Source organism: Hoplias malabaricus, chromosome 2, assembly GCF_029633855.1.
Source record: "Hoplias malabaricus isolate fHopMal1 chromosome 2, fHopMal1.hap1, whole genome shotgun sequence".
In the NCBI taxonomy this organism is placed as follows: Eukaryota; Metazoa; Chordata; class Actinopteri; order Characiformes; family Erythrinidae; genus Hoplias; species Hoplias malabaricus.
In genome coordinates this window covers 900638-913137 of record NC_089801.1, presented here as the reverse complement: position 1 = coordinate 913137, position 12500 = coordinate 900638, and the positions used below count along the sequence as shown (strand labels likewise).

The window sequence follows — 12500 nt, the reverse complement described above, 5'->3', positions numbered from 1 at the left end:
CCTCTCTAAATATAAATGCTCATTTGGACAGTGAAAGCAAATCAGCCTGGGTCTCTGCTGCTTGTTCTGATTGTGCTACAGTAACAGTGTCACATTTGGCTCTGGTCCCTTTGGCGCAGGCTGAGTGTCTTCGCAGCGAAAAGTGACACATACACTCTTAAAAATAAAAGGTTGTTAAATGTTTCTTAGCTTGAGGAAACAATTTTAGTGATCTCAGTATGTGAAGTTATATAATGGTATTTGTCTTCTGTGTTCTCTGTCTGTAACATAATACAACCCCACCACTTCCCGAAATCCCTGCACTGTCAAACCAATCCAGCTGCATGCCAAGACACTGATCTATAAGCTAAATAGTACAAACAAATATGAGTTTAACTCTCCCGTTGGTTGCTGAAATAATCCAAACACAACAGTTGGCTACTGCTGTCAAGCACAGAACACATGCAAGAGACCAGCTTTTACTCTTCGGCATCCAGAGGTAAATCAAAAAACAAGAAACGAAAACATCCTGCCTCCAAAATCCACCCAAACCCAGCTGGAGTATTTGACCCACCCACCATCCAGTGGCACCATCAAAAGAGGGAGGACTAGAACTATTTCAGCTGCTCTAGTTCCTTAATGAATATCACATTTGTTTAATATATAGATGTTTAGGAAAGTTTTAAGCACTCAGCGGAACCAATCAGCTCACTGATAAATCATGACATTATTCAAAAAGTGTTTTTAAAAATGAACAAAATGAAACAAAAAAAGACTGTGTACTTACGTTTTTTAATGTCTGAATGAACTACTTATGCCACAAATCACTTGGAATGGTCTCAACCAATCGCATGCACCACATTTCTCTAACACTTTTTAGACAACTTTTTCAATCACATATTTATCTTGTGTTTTTGTGTTAATTTTATATTTAATAAATGTATATTATTATTATTATTATTATTATTATTTATTATTATTATTATTGTTTTTGTTGTGCATAGTTGTTTGTGCAGTTTTTGTTATTGTATCGTTAAGGTTTCTAGTTCCTGCTTCTTTCTGGCACCAGGCCACACATTTTAAATCTCCATGGTAACATTGCCATCTCTTATTGGTGGAATTTGCATTAAGCTCTATTCGTAATTGTAGAATAAGGGAATTAAACCCCTCTGTAAAAATCTAAATCCATATGGCGATAATGATTCGAATTTTTACTTCTGGAATCAGACGATTCAGCTCTGTCAAAACTCAGGAAACATCTGAGCAAAGCCACAGGAAGAGCGACATGTTCGTACATATTCCAGGCTGTTAGTGACAATCTTTAATTGCTTTACAAACTGCAATAACACTATAAAAAATAAGGAAGTCAGACATTGCTGTCCCTTACTGAGTGACTGACTGACAGATGAAATGCATGTGAAAGGTGGCACTATATACTATCAAACATTAGTCCAATGCTCCCATTGTGTTTTTCTCTGGCATCCAATGTGCACCTATTCCATGAATTCTGGGAGTTGGAGAAAGACCGGTGGCTTGTTTATGGTACTTTATCTGACCTACGATCTAAAAAATACATGGTCTTGCCACCGGCGGGAACGCACGTAGATTAGTCTGTGCTTCTGCTCCTGGCAAAGCTTGACCTTTGTCTTTTCCTTCAGAAATTGAGAGCAGCTGCTAGAGACATATACTGAGAGAGAGAGAGAGAGAGAGAGAGAGAGAGAGAGAGAAAGAAAAACTAGTCCACCTTTTATATTTATTTCCACCTTTAGAGAACCAACCGAAGAGATTGAGGCCGTGTCCAATATTATTTTACAGAGTGAAACTGGAGACTGGGGTTATTAATAAAGTGAGACACCTGATCTCCGCTCCTTTATTCTGTGTGTTGACTCAAACAGACCATGGCATTTGAAGAGGTAGGACGGGGGGAAGGCTGCGTTCAGCTTTCTGAAGCCTGTTGAAGAAATGAGCCTTAATGGCATTTACAGTTATGTTGTTGTATGATCACAACCGACTTTATGATAAAATATAATGATCATATGATATAGTTGACTAACATTTATTATTTCTAGGTTCCAGTTTCTTCTTTGCATGGTCAGACTATGCTCGTATGATGTCCAGAACACACAACAACAAAGCCAAAATCTAAAGGATGGCAGACATCTGGCTGAGAATTAAATAACTTGTGGCCCTATGTTATGCATGGAAACTTTCTTAAAGCGCATGTATGGGCTGCACTGACCCTCAGATTGCCATTGGTACTGCTCTGCTTCATTTACATCTGTAAACTTCCAGCAGAGTATGGACAGAGTGGCTCATCTCCAACTGCATGTGTATTTAAGGTTGAGTACAAATGAGTATTTGCTGACTGACACGTACACCTGCAATCATCTCCTGGGGAAAGCAGGAGGTGGCGCTACAAAGTGCCATCCCCATGCTCTACCAGCTCCACTTACATCTGGACGGACAATAATGGAAGAAACAGCAATAGCAACTGAAGATGAATCAATTAAACTTTGAGGGTCACTTGTATTAATATTTAACGATAGTCCTCATTTAGGAATAATGACACACTCTATATTTAAGCTCTTGTTGTGATGTCAGCATTGATCAACACTCAGTCCTTTTAGTTTCTTTCCAAGGCTCATTACTTTTCCACTGCACTTTTCGGGCCGTCTCCTTGCTGTGATTTTCAAACAGTGCTTAGTCCAGGCTTAGATGGTGTGTGTGTGCGAGAGAGAGAGAGAGTGGGTGAGCATGTGGGTGGGTTTTGTTGTGTTTGCAGGATTTTGTTTTCCTCCATGTGGTCTTATCTTGTGCTTATCACTTGAAGGTACATATACATTACATGCAGCGGATTATGGATTCAGGAGGGAAGCCAACTCCACCAGAAACAACATGCTGAAAATGTGACACCTCTGACTGCAGGCGCTAACAAGATCCAACAACAGAGATCACTAACATCACTCTATCTCATCCCAGAGGTATTGGATGTGGCTTCGTCCCTCTAGAGAACACAGTCCCACTGCTCCAGCTAAACACGATGCTTCATGGGGCACAGGGTGCACATACATAGTGGGGCTTGATGGGGATGGGTTCAAGTGGTGCCTCTGATACTAATCTTCCAGAACTGGACCTCACCAGAGCTGTTGATGAATGCCTCTCCATCCTCACAGCAATGGTCCGACCTATGGTCCAAAGAGGGGAAATCTTTTTAATACCTTCAACACGTTACTAGCCTCCATTTCAGAAGGTCCTTTGAGGGAGAAAGTGTCCAGACACTTTTGTCCACATGATACTGATCAACCATAACATTAAAACACCCTGATCACTCTACAGGCCCCTGAAGAAGCCTGTGGTATCTGGCCCTAAGGCGTTAGCAGTAGATCCCATAAATCCTGTAAGTTGTGAGGTGGGGTATCCATGGATGGACCTCGTCACCACCTTGAACTCTTTAACTAATGTTCCACAGACTATTTGCAGTGTGGCACGGTGCGGTATCCTGCTGAAAGAGGCCACTGTAAATAAATCACAGTAGCATCCACAACAAATGTCCACAACTTCCACAACAAAAACAGAACAGAAGACTGACCAGAGCATCACACTGCTTCCATCCTGGACTTGCATGATGTAAAGAAACATGATTCCTCAGTGAACCTTCCTTCATGGTCCACTTTTAGCAGTGGACAGGGGTCAGCATGGCATGTGCACTCTGTCTCTTTCTTTCTACATCTTTCTACCACAGAGTACACTGACAACTTCAAGAGCTGAGTGGTCACTTGCTGTCTAACGTATCCCACCCCTCGACAGGCGCCACTGCAACAAGATAATCCGTGTTATTCACATCACATGTCAGTGGTTATAATCTTGTGGCTGATGGGTTGAGGCTGTATTCTATATTAAAGATGGTGTGGGTGACTTGTGGAGGTGGTTTTGGTTTTATCCGGAATGTTTGATGGGATTATTGCTGGAGTGGTCCTGCTGGCGTCTGTGCTTCGGGGGATTGGATTGGAGCCGAAGCCCTCGGCTGTGGTGGCACCTGGGAGCAGACAGAAGCTTCACGCTGCATATATTTCTAGGAGAATGCAAGCTTCAGCAAAACACATCCTGGCCATTCTGGCACTCTGACCTTGCAGCAAGACTGAGGCCATTGCCAGTGGATGACCGGCTGAAGGCTTAAAGAAATTTATGTTTTAATATCCAGTGATTTATGAGGAACCCCGGAACCACAACAGGAAGCTGCTACACTATGTCCCTGTACTTACAGACATCAATGGTTTTTTCCCCACTTTCACCAGAAGCTATTAGGTGGGCACAAGTTACTGATTCACTTAATAATACAGTGAAACCTTGACTTACAAGTGAATCAAATTACAAATTTTCCAAGATATGAGCCATTGCCCTGACAATTTTTTGCTTTATGATGGCAGCTGAGATCTGAGTTACGAGCGAGCTAGCTAGGTAGCCCACTACGTAGCCTAGCGAGCATTCGGTTCACTTGGTTATCTTGCTGTACAAGCATCTGTCGTATCACTGTTTCTTGTAGCATGGAAGCTTTAAGTGTGCAGCGAGTAAGTTAAGTGATAGAGTACAAAAATATTACTGGGCGGCACAGTGGCACAGCAGGTAGTGTTGCAGTCACACAGCTCCAGGGACCAATTTCCGCTACGGGTGACTGCCTGTGAGGAGGTGCTCCGGTTTCCTCCCACAGTCCAAAACACACGTTGGTAGGTGGATTGGCGACTCAAAAGTGGCCGTAGGTGTGAATGTGTGTGTGTGTGTGTGTTGCCCCCTTCAGGGTGTATTCCCGCCTTGCACCCAACGATTCCAGGTAGGCTCTGGACCCACCGCGACCCTGAACTGGATAAGGGTTACAGACAATGAGTGAATGAATGAAAAGGTATTACTGTATTTGATAATCTTTCAATACTTTGGTGGTCTCATGATAGTATCTTGTTAGTATCTGGTGTTAACTATTTCTGATTTTGTTGTATTCTGTGCTCATTTTAGAGTATCTGGTGATCATGATGTAGACTATAGTATTCACCAGACTTTATTTGGTGCTTAATGATTGTATCTGATGCTCACACAATTGTATCTGGTGTTCACCATATAGTATCTCAGGCCAGGTCTTTCTGAGATGACAAGAAAATGAAATAATAGGTCCATTCTTCATGAAAGTTGACAGAGCAGGTGTTTTCAAAAGGAAAAATGGAAGATGACCCAAAATGGAGGCGAGGGTGAATTCCAGCAGTGACCCACACAGTGTCTAAATCTTTTAGTTGTGCTCAGACAGAGTCTCCTAAAAGCAACTGTGGCTCTTGAAGGTTTGTGTTTTTTTCAGCATTCAGCCATGAACAGATGGTTCAAAGAAGAAAAAAAATCAATACCGAAGGCATTTCACTTCTGTTCGGCATCAAAGTAGCGGTGCTGCTCTCCGTCTGGTACTGCAGTGACCGGACCCTCGCTGCAGGGTGGGGGCTGACCGCGTGCAAAGAGCAGCAGGGCCACCCTGGGTCTTGTTGATGTTTGAAATGTCTCACAGTGTCTGGCGTTCATTCTCGCTCACACTCCCGTTGCTCAGCGGGACGGTTGTGAAGACACACACACACACACACACACACACGTCGCCCACTGCCCGTATGGAGCCAAACGGGCTCTGAGAGATGCTCAGAGTGCTCTGTGCTTGGTCCCTAGACAAGCTGTTGGCAGATGGTGGTGCCAGAACATGACCAAGGCGGAGGGTGCTTCTAAATGATGCTTGGAGGGGTACCAAAAAGCTGGAGAAATGTGCTGCTACCATACTTTCAGAACTTTTTACACTGAGTGTCCAAAGGCCTACATAACATTCACTGAATAAACCCTCTTATGGTTGTAGATTTCAGAGCTGCACCCAGTGCAATACTGAATGTCCCTAGATCCTGTTTCACCCACAGGCATATGCGACACTAGTCTGTTTTTGACTGGCTTCTCCCTAATTTAGGCATTGCCATATCCCCCATTTCTAGGGCATCCCCAAATCACACAATAGTACCAACTTAGGAGGCTAAAGGCTCTTCAAACTGCTGCGAACACAATGTGATTAACACACTTGCAGGAGAACATTAACAGCCCAGATCTGACTTGATAGCTCAGACCCCACAACACTGTGGTTAGGCAGAGGAGGGCCATTTATTGTATTAAGCGTGGACTGTAATAAATGACTACATTGTAATTACTATAGCAAAACTGCATGTATGAATCTAATAGTTAACAAACAAGTTGAGAAGCCCACCTCATCTGTGCCTGTGCAGTCAAGGATTGAAAGTACATTTGGACTTGCAGCAATATTACACACAGTATGAATATGATTTTAACAATGTGCCACATGGTGAAAACTCCAGGAGCGTGACGGCCCTGAAAGGAAGCGTTGAGTTTTGAGTTATGTTCACAATTCATCATCAAAGGCAACGTTTGAGGAGGAATCTTGTTGCCGGGCAACTGCAGGCTTAATGGATCTGATGGCTGAGGGCGGGTCTGAGCGAGTGGTCCTTGGGCTCTGAACATGGTGTTCACGCTGTGGTTTGTGTGTTTGTGTTTGCTTCAGTCTAAGCTTCTGTTTACACGCTGCTGTCAGAGTGTTTTTTGGGGAAAAATCAAGTTTACAGTTGGCCCCGCCCCCTTCTGGAGAAAAGTAGTCTTTTGCTGAATCTTGAGGTCTTCATGGGTTCACATTTGAATTCCACTGTACCCCAACAAACACTGCATGTGTTGATTTGACATCACATACGTGGCAACCTCACCAACAACACTGTCATATGTGGTGGTTATATTTTCTTGACAGTGGTAGCTCACAGCATCTGTGAAGTCAAGATCTGATCATAAATACTACTCCAACCCAGCCCAGTAACACTCAGCTGCCCACCTGCAAAGATAGATGGCCTCCTACCACTCCGACTGAGTCTTGTCTTTGGGCATGGTGGCTTTGGACTCATGTTTAGCTGTTCTACCGTGTCTCATTTAATTTTTTACAGAAACTGTACAAATTCCTTGTGGCCTTTAGACTACCTAATTTTGTAAACCTTTGGACACCAAAAAGGGCGGCAGTGTGGCGCAGCAGCTAGTGTTGCAGTCACACAGCTCCAGGGACCGCTCCGGGTGACTGTCTATGAGGTGTGTTCTAACCGTGTCCGCGTGGGTTTCCTCCCATGCTCCAACAACACACGTTGGTAGGTGGATTGGCGACTCAAAAGTGTCCGCAGGTGTGAGTGTGTGTCACCCTGTGAAGGACTGGTGCCCCCTCCAGGGTGTATTCCCGCCTTGTACCCAGTGATTCCGGATAAGCGGTTTCAGACAATGAACAAATGAATGAAAGGACACCAAACAGCTACCGTCTAAAGCTTCTGCAAAACACGAATGTCCTCTCCTTTAGCATTTCAACTCCTAACACTGTCCCAGCAGATGTTCAGATAGATGAAGGCGTAAAGGTATAATCATTCTTTAGACTCAGCTGGGACTCCATACACAGGTGCCTCAGGTAAACAAAGCAGATGACTGCACATGCTCTTGATGTTACAGGCTGAAACTCGTCTACGTCTACAATCTCAGAAAAATGGTAGAGTGCTACATTATGGTCACTAAAGGTACACACAATGTAAATGTGACTTTAAAGGTACAACAGTTGTGTTAGAGTCCAGTTGTGTTCCTTAAATGTACCATACATTCTCTTCTCCAGAAGGAGAGGGGAGTATATGTAATCTTTCCTTTTAGAACTGTCTAAAACAAAAGAACACAATTGAGCTGTTAAGCAACACAATGTACATCAACACAAAAGGTGCAATAATGTTCCTTAATTAAAGACACATATGAACCCTTGAGGGTACTACCACAGGGACAGTTTTTCTGACAGTGTACTTGATGGCACAGTAAACAGTTTCTGAACATCTTCACGTTACACTGAGCTTACAAAATACTCATTTTCAGTGACTGGATACACAGTTTATATGTGGATGAAACACCAAAAAAGCACAGAATATCTATGTTTTTAAAACCCCTGGGGCATGTGTGGACAAAGCCTTGGAGAACAGTGATTTTCAGCCATTTCTGAGAGAAACACAGGCACAAATCTCTCTCCCGTGGCAGGCGTTTTGTTCCCTTTTTTCACTGAACTGTCGGATCAAGCAGGGCATCAGAATGCCAGCGTAGCCAGGCATTGTGATCTAATTGGGCCTGTAATTACAGTATGACATGAACTGAGAACAGTCATAATTAACTGGAGGTTGGTAAAGGCCACTGATTAGCTTATTAGCGTGGCGGGTTGACATAGGAGAACCTGCAGCCGTGAGTGTGTGTAGAGGCTTGGCAGGCTTTCAGTGGCCGTAAAGGAACAGCACACTTACACACAGACACACACACATTGTCACCATTGACCATCCACTGAGGCTATGAATCACCCTGCTGTGTTTGTGTCTCAGAGTCAACATTTGCATACAGCATTAACAGGCATCTGATTTGTTTCAGTAATTTCCTTATCAGGCTGTTGTTGCTAGTCACTGGTGTGCTTCTTTTGTTTAAATTTAGCCCATTGTTTGTATTTAACCCTGATGAAGATATGGCATGATTATTACAGTATTTTTACTCGTTAGCATTCTGAAACCATTCTTCAGGACAAATTAAAGAAGAGCTTTGAAAATAGGATGTAAATCAAATAGCGCCATGCTCAATGCTGAGTGTAGGTCAGAGGGTATAACACCCTCCAGCATTGGGCTGTGGGGCAGTGGAACTGCGTTCTCTCTGAAGTCATGGAGCACCCTTTTATAACTTTGGGATGACTACCTGTTCTCATTAAGGCACTGAGGGCTGAATGCAACCGAATTTTCACAGCAATGTTCCAGCATAAAAAGCCTTTCCAGAAGAGCTGTCCACAAACATTTGGTCTGATTCAAACCAGAGCTGTACAAAGTGTGGGTTTAAATAAGAGCTTCAATACAGAGCTCTGTTGAGTATCAGACAAAGAGAGAGAGAGAGAGAGAGAGAGAGAGAGAGAGAGAGAGAGAGAGAGAAAGAGGTAGGTATAAAATGACTCTGCATTTTCTTTGTTTCTCTTTCTGTTGACTCACTCACAATTCAGACACGTGCACACACACACACACACACACACACAGCTCCACAAGAAGTAGTTCATTTCAGAGACATCACAGAATGAGGACGAGAAGGAATGGAACATTCTAGAACCTCAGATGAGACACAGAGACATGTGGTCACTCTCTCTCTTCCCCCTTTTCCCATCTCTCTCTGTCCTTTCCCTCTCCTTTTGCTCGTTCACTACTTTTCCAAACACTCTCTCTCTCTCTCCATTTGTCTTTGAACTTTAATTAGATATTTTTATCTCTGCCAGCGCTGTGAATCCTTTCTTTCATTTCTCATTTTCTCTCACTGATTCAAAGACAGGAAAGGACTCTCTCTCTCTCTCTGAAGGACATACCTCTCTTTCTCTCTCTCTCTCTCTCTCTCCCCGCCCTGAGGTTGTCACCTCATGTAGTTTGGCTTCTTCAAATGAGCTGATCTTGTGATGGGAAAGGGTTTCACACACACACACACACACAAATTCAAGGAATCATGACTGGGCAAGATTCACCAAGTACAATTATGTTACATTTTCAAAATATATCTCGGTGAAATGCAAAACTCTGTCACCCCTGGGTCCACTGACACATTTTGTTGATTGGATAAAAATATCCAGCCACTCTGCCTACAACAGTTTAGCTCCACCCATTAACATGGTGATTGTGACCAAAATATGCATAAATCATCACTGAAAAACAAGTATCTCCCAGAATAGTAACTTTACAAGGAAAGGAAAAACCTTCTAAACCTGTAATGGAAGTCAATGTAAATAGATTTTATTCTGAGTTATTTTGATTTTATTCCGAGCATTTCTATTGGCCCATTCATCATCACAACTGCTGTGTTCAGATTATGTAGTAAACTAAAAAGAAAAAAAACCCCACAAAAATGGGGATGCACGTTTTTAATCGGACAGAGGTGATATTCTATGTGAACAAACATGACAGCTTTGCCTCTTCTATGTTGAATGATGTTGGAAGAAGAAGGGCCAGTCAACCCACCAAGGGAGAGTGAGGTAATTTTTCGATGCATAGTACAACATGGAACTGGCTTGCAACTCATTCACTCATGTTTAGCAGGTTGATGATTCTCCACAAGGGGTGGTATCTGCACTTGAGTGGTTTTGCTGCTTCAAGTGCAGTGTGCAGCAATGACACTCAAAACATTAGCGTCTCTGCGATGTAAAAACAAATGAAAACTTGTGTGTTAAGCTTTGTTTATTGCATTCAAATGAACTGAGCAGAGCCTTGCTGTTCTTTGGTTGCGTGTACTTGTCCTTGACCTGATTCATGTGTGCGTATGTGTGTTAGAGTGAGAGCAAGACAAACCTCAGGCTCTGCCAACCTTTGCTACAAACACAATAAAGAAAAAATAAACAGAAAAACACTGCATTCTGAGGGGAAGTGGAATGGAAATGAAATAAGAATAATACTGATTACATGAGTATACACTTACACATGCTAATGATGTTAACACTAAAGTACATAAAGCAGAAGCACTCTACTGTAGGCCTATGGTGTAAACACAACCCTGAGGGTCTCACAGTAATGTACAGATTAATGAAAAAATACATTATATGTCCAAAGGTTTCTAGTCACTGCTTACAACTAGTGAGTTCCAATATAATGTGCACTCTTTGTGGACATGAGCTTAACATCACCATGTTCGGTGCTAAACTTTATATAGGGAAGCATCCATGGGTGGCAGGTAATGTCACGGTGTAGAGCCGCTGCCTTATTGGGGACCTGCTCATTGCTCAAAAAAAACTGTGGTGTTTATACCATTTCATAGTTTCTTTCAGCATGCCTCATTTAAACATTAAAAAGAAAGGAATGTAAGTATGGATCCCTGACCCATTTATCTACATCACGTTTTTGAATAGAGCTGTTTCCTACATAATGCAGTGCACACAGACAGTACTTAGACACTAATTTGAAGGGAAAATGGTTGAAACTTATAGCTCATTAAAAGTTATTTCTAACATATAACGCACAAGGTGAGCCCAGAATCCATTATTTTATGACCTACACTATGCCCTACAGAGGTTGTAAGGAAACATTTTAGATTTGGCCTCAGCTTCACTCCTTCACTGATCACTCACACTTTCAGACAAGGAAAGCTGAAAAGCTATTGAACTTTAAGCCAAATCTGAAATTATTTAGACAGTAACAACAAAATAATATTATTCTCAACACTCTGTTCAAAATGCTATTATAGCTAACAGCTGATAAGGTTTTTTCTTCTCATTAGGCTACACCGTGGGATCCTTTACCCCGAACGCAAAGAGGCAGTGGGCTTCTGTGCTTCTGCCTGCTGTGAGACTCTCTCCAGAGCTGCGAGAGGAGCTATGTACAAGATCAATTTATCATCTTTCCCTTCTGCGCTCTGAAACCAGTGAGTTGATCCCCAATATGGTGCCCACGCCAAACAAATCACATGGCTACAACCCATGGATAGAAGGACTAGGAGGAGCGCCACCCAATACCTTAAGGGTAAGGTGAAGTGATTTTGTGATCCACAACTGGTCCAATTTCAGCATCTGACCTCATTAAGGTCCAAATGAAAGCAATGCTCCAGTATCTGGAATAGTAGATGCTGCGGGTGCTGCACAGGGGGACAGATACTCTTGGTATAAAGGAGATAACTCAAAAAACACTTAGCAGCACAATGTGAACACAGCCCTCCACATTTGTTTAGACACTCCATCCGAACCTGAAGGAGCAGCTCTCGTTCACCAAGAGCCCCAAGAGCTTCAATTAATCTGAGTATGACCACAGTCCAGTCCCTTCCCCTCCACCTAGGGCAATAAAAACAATCTCAAAGTAGCCTGCACTTTATTAAATTCAGCTCTCAAGCTTCTCTCTCTCTTTCTCTCTCTCACACACACCTACTCTGTCATTTTTTTCTCCTGAAATTTCTCTTATATTCAGCCAACAAAAATTGTCTGCAATTCATTAAAGACTATCTATCTATCTATCTATCTATCTATCTATCTATCTATATATCTATCTGTCTATTTATCTATCTATCTATCTATCTATCTGTCTGTCTGTCTGTCTATCTATCTATGCTTTTCTACTCTTCTCTCTCATATTCCACCTCCCTCCTCTGTATGGAAAGAAAAAACGTCCGACAGTATTTCCACCCAGAACCAGATTCAATAGGATTTGCATGCAGCCGTTGTGCTGATAAGATTCAAAAGAGCTGGTCTGAATATTACAATAACAAATGGCTCAGTGTCTCTGTTGGTCAGTACAGTGATTATGTGTTGTCCAGTCCTGAGGACAGACTCGTTTTCTTCTGTCTTTTCTTTCAGTCTCTGCCTGTATCCTCCTCTCTGAGCCTCTTTGTGGCTGTGTTTTTTGGAGCTGGTCATGTGAGGTGGGAATATATTGGCTCTTGATGGAGGCATCTCTGTT

General features: G+C 42.6%; 1 protein-coding gene across 1 annotated transcript in view; it reads left to right on the top strand.

Moving 5' to 3' along the window:
* LOC136686236 (astrocytic phosphoprotein PEA-15) overlaps positions 1-12500 on the top strand; it is a 61047-nt gene that overhangs the window by 6893 nt on the left and 41654 nt on the right. The window contains exon 2 of the mRNA XM_066659871.1: positions 11332-11573. Within this exon, the coding sequence (XP_066515968.1) occupies positions 11332-11573 (242 nt within the window). The remainder of the gene's footprint in view (positions 1-11331; positions 11574-12500) is intronic.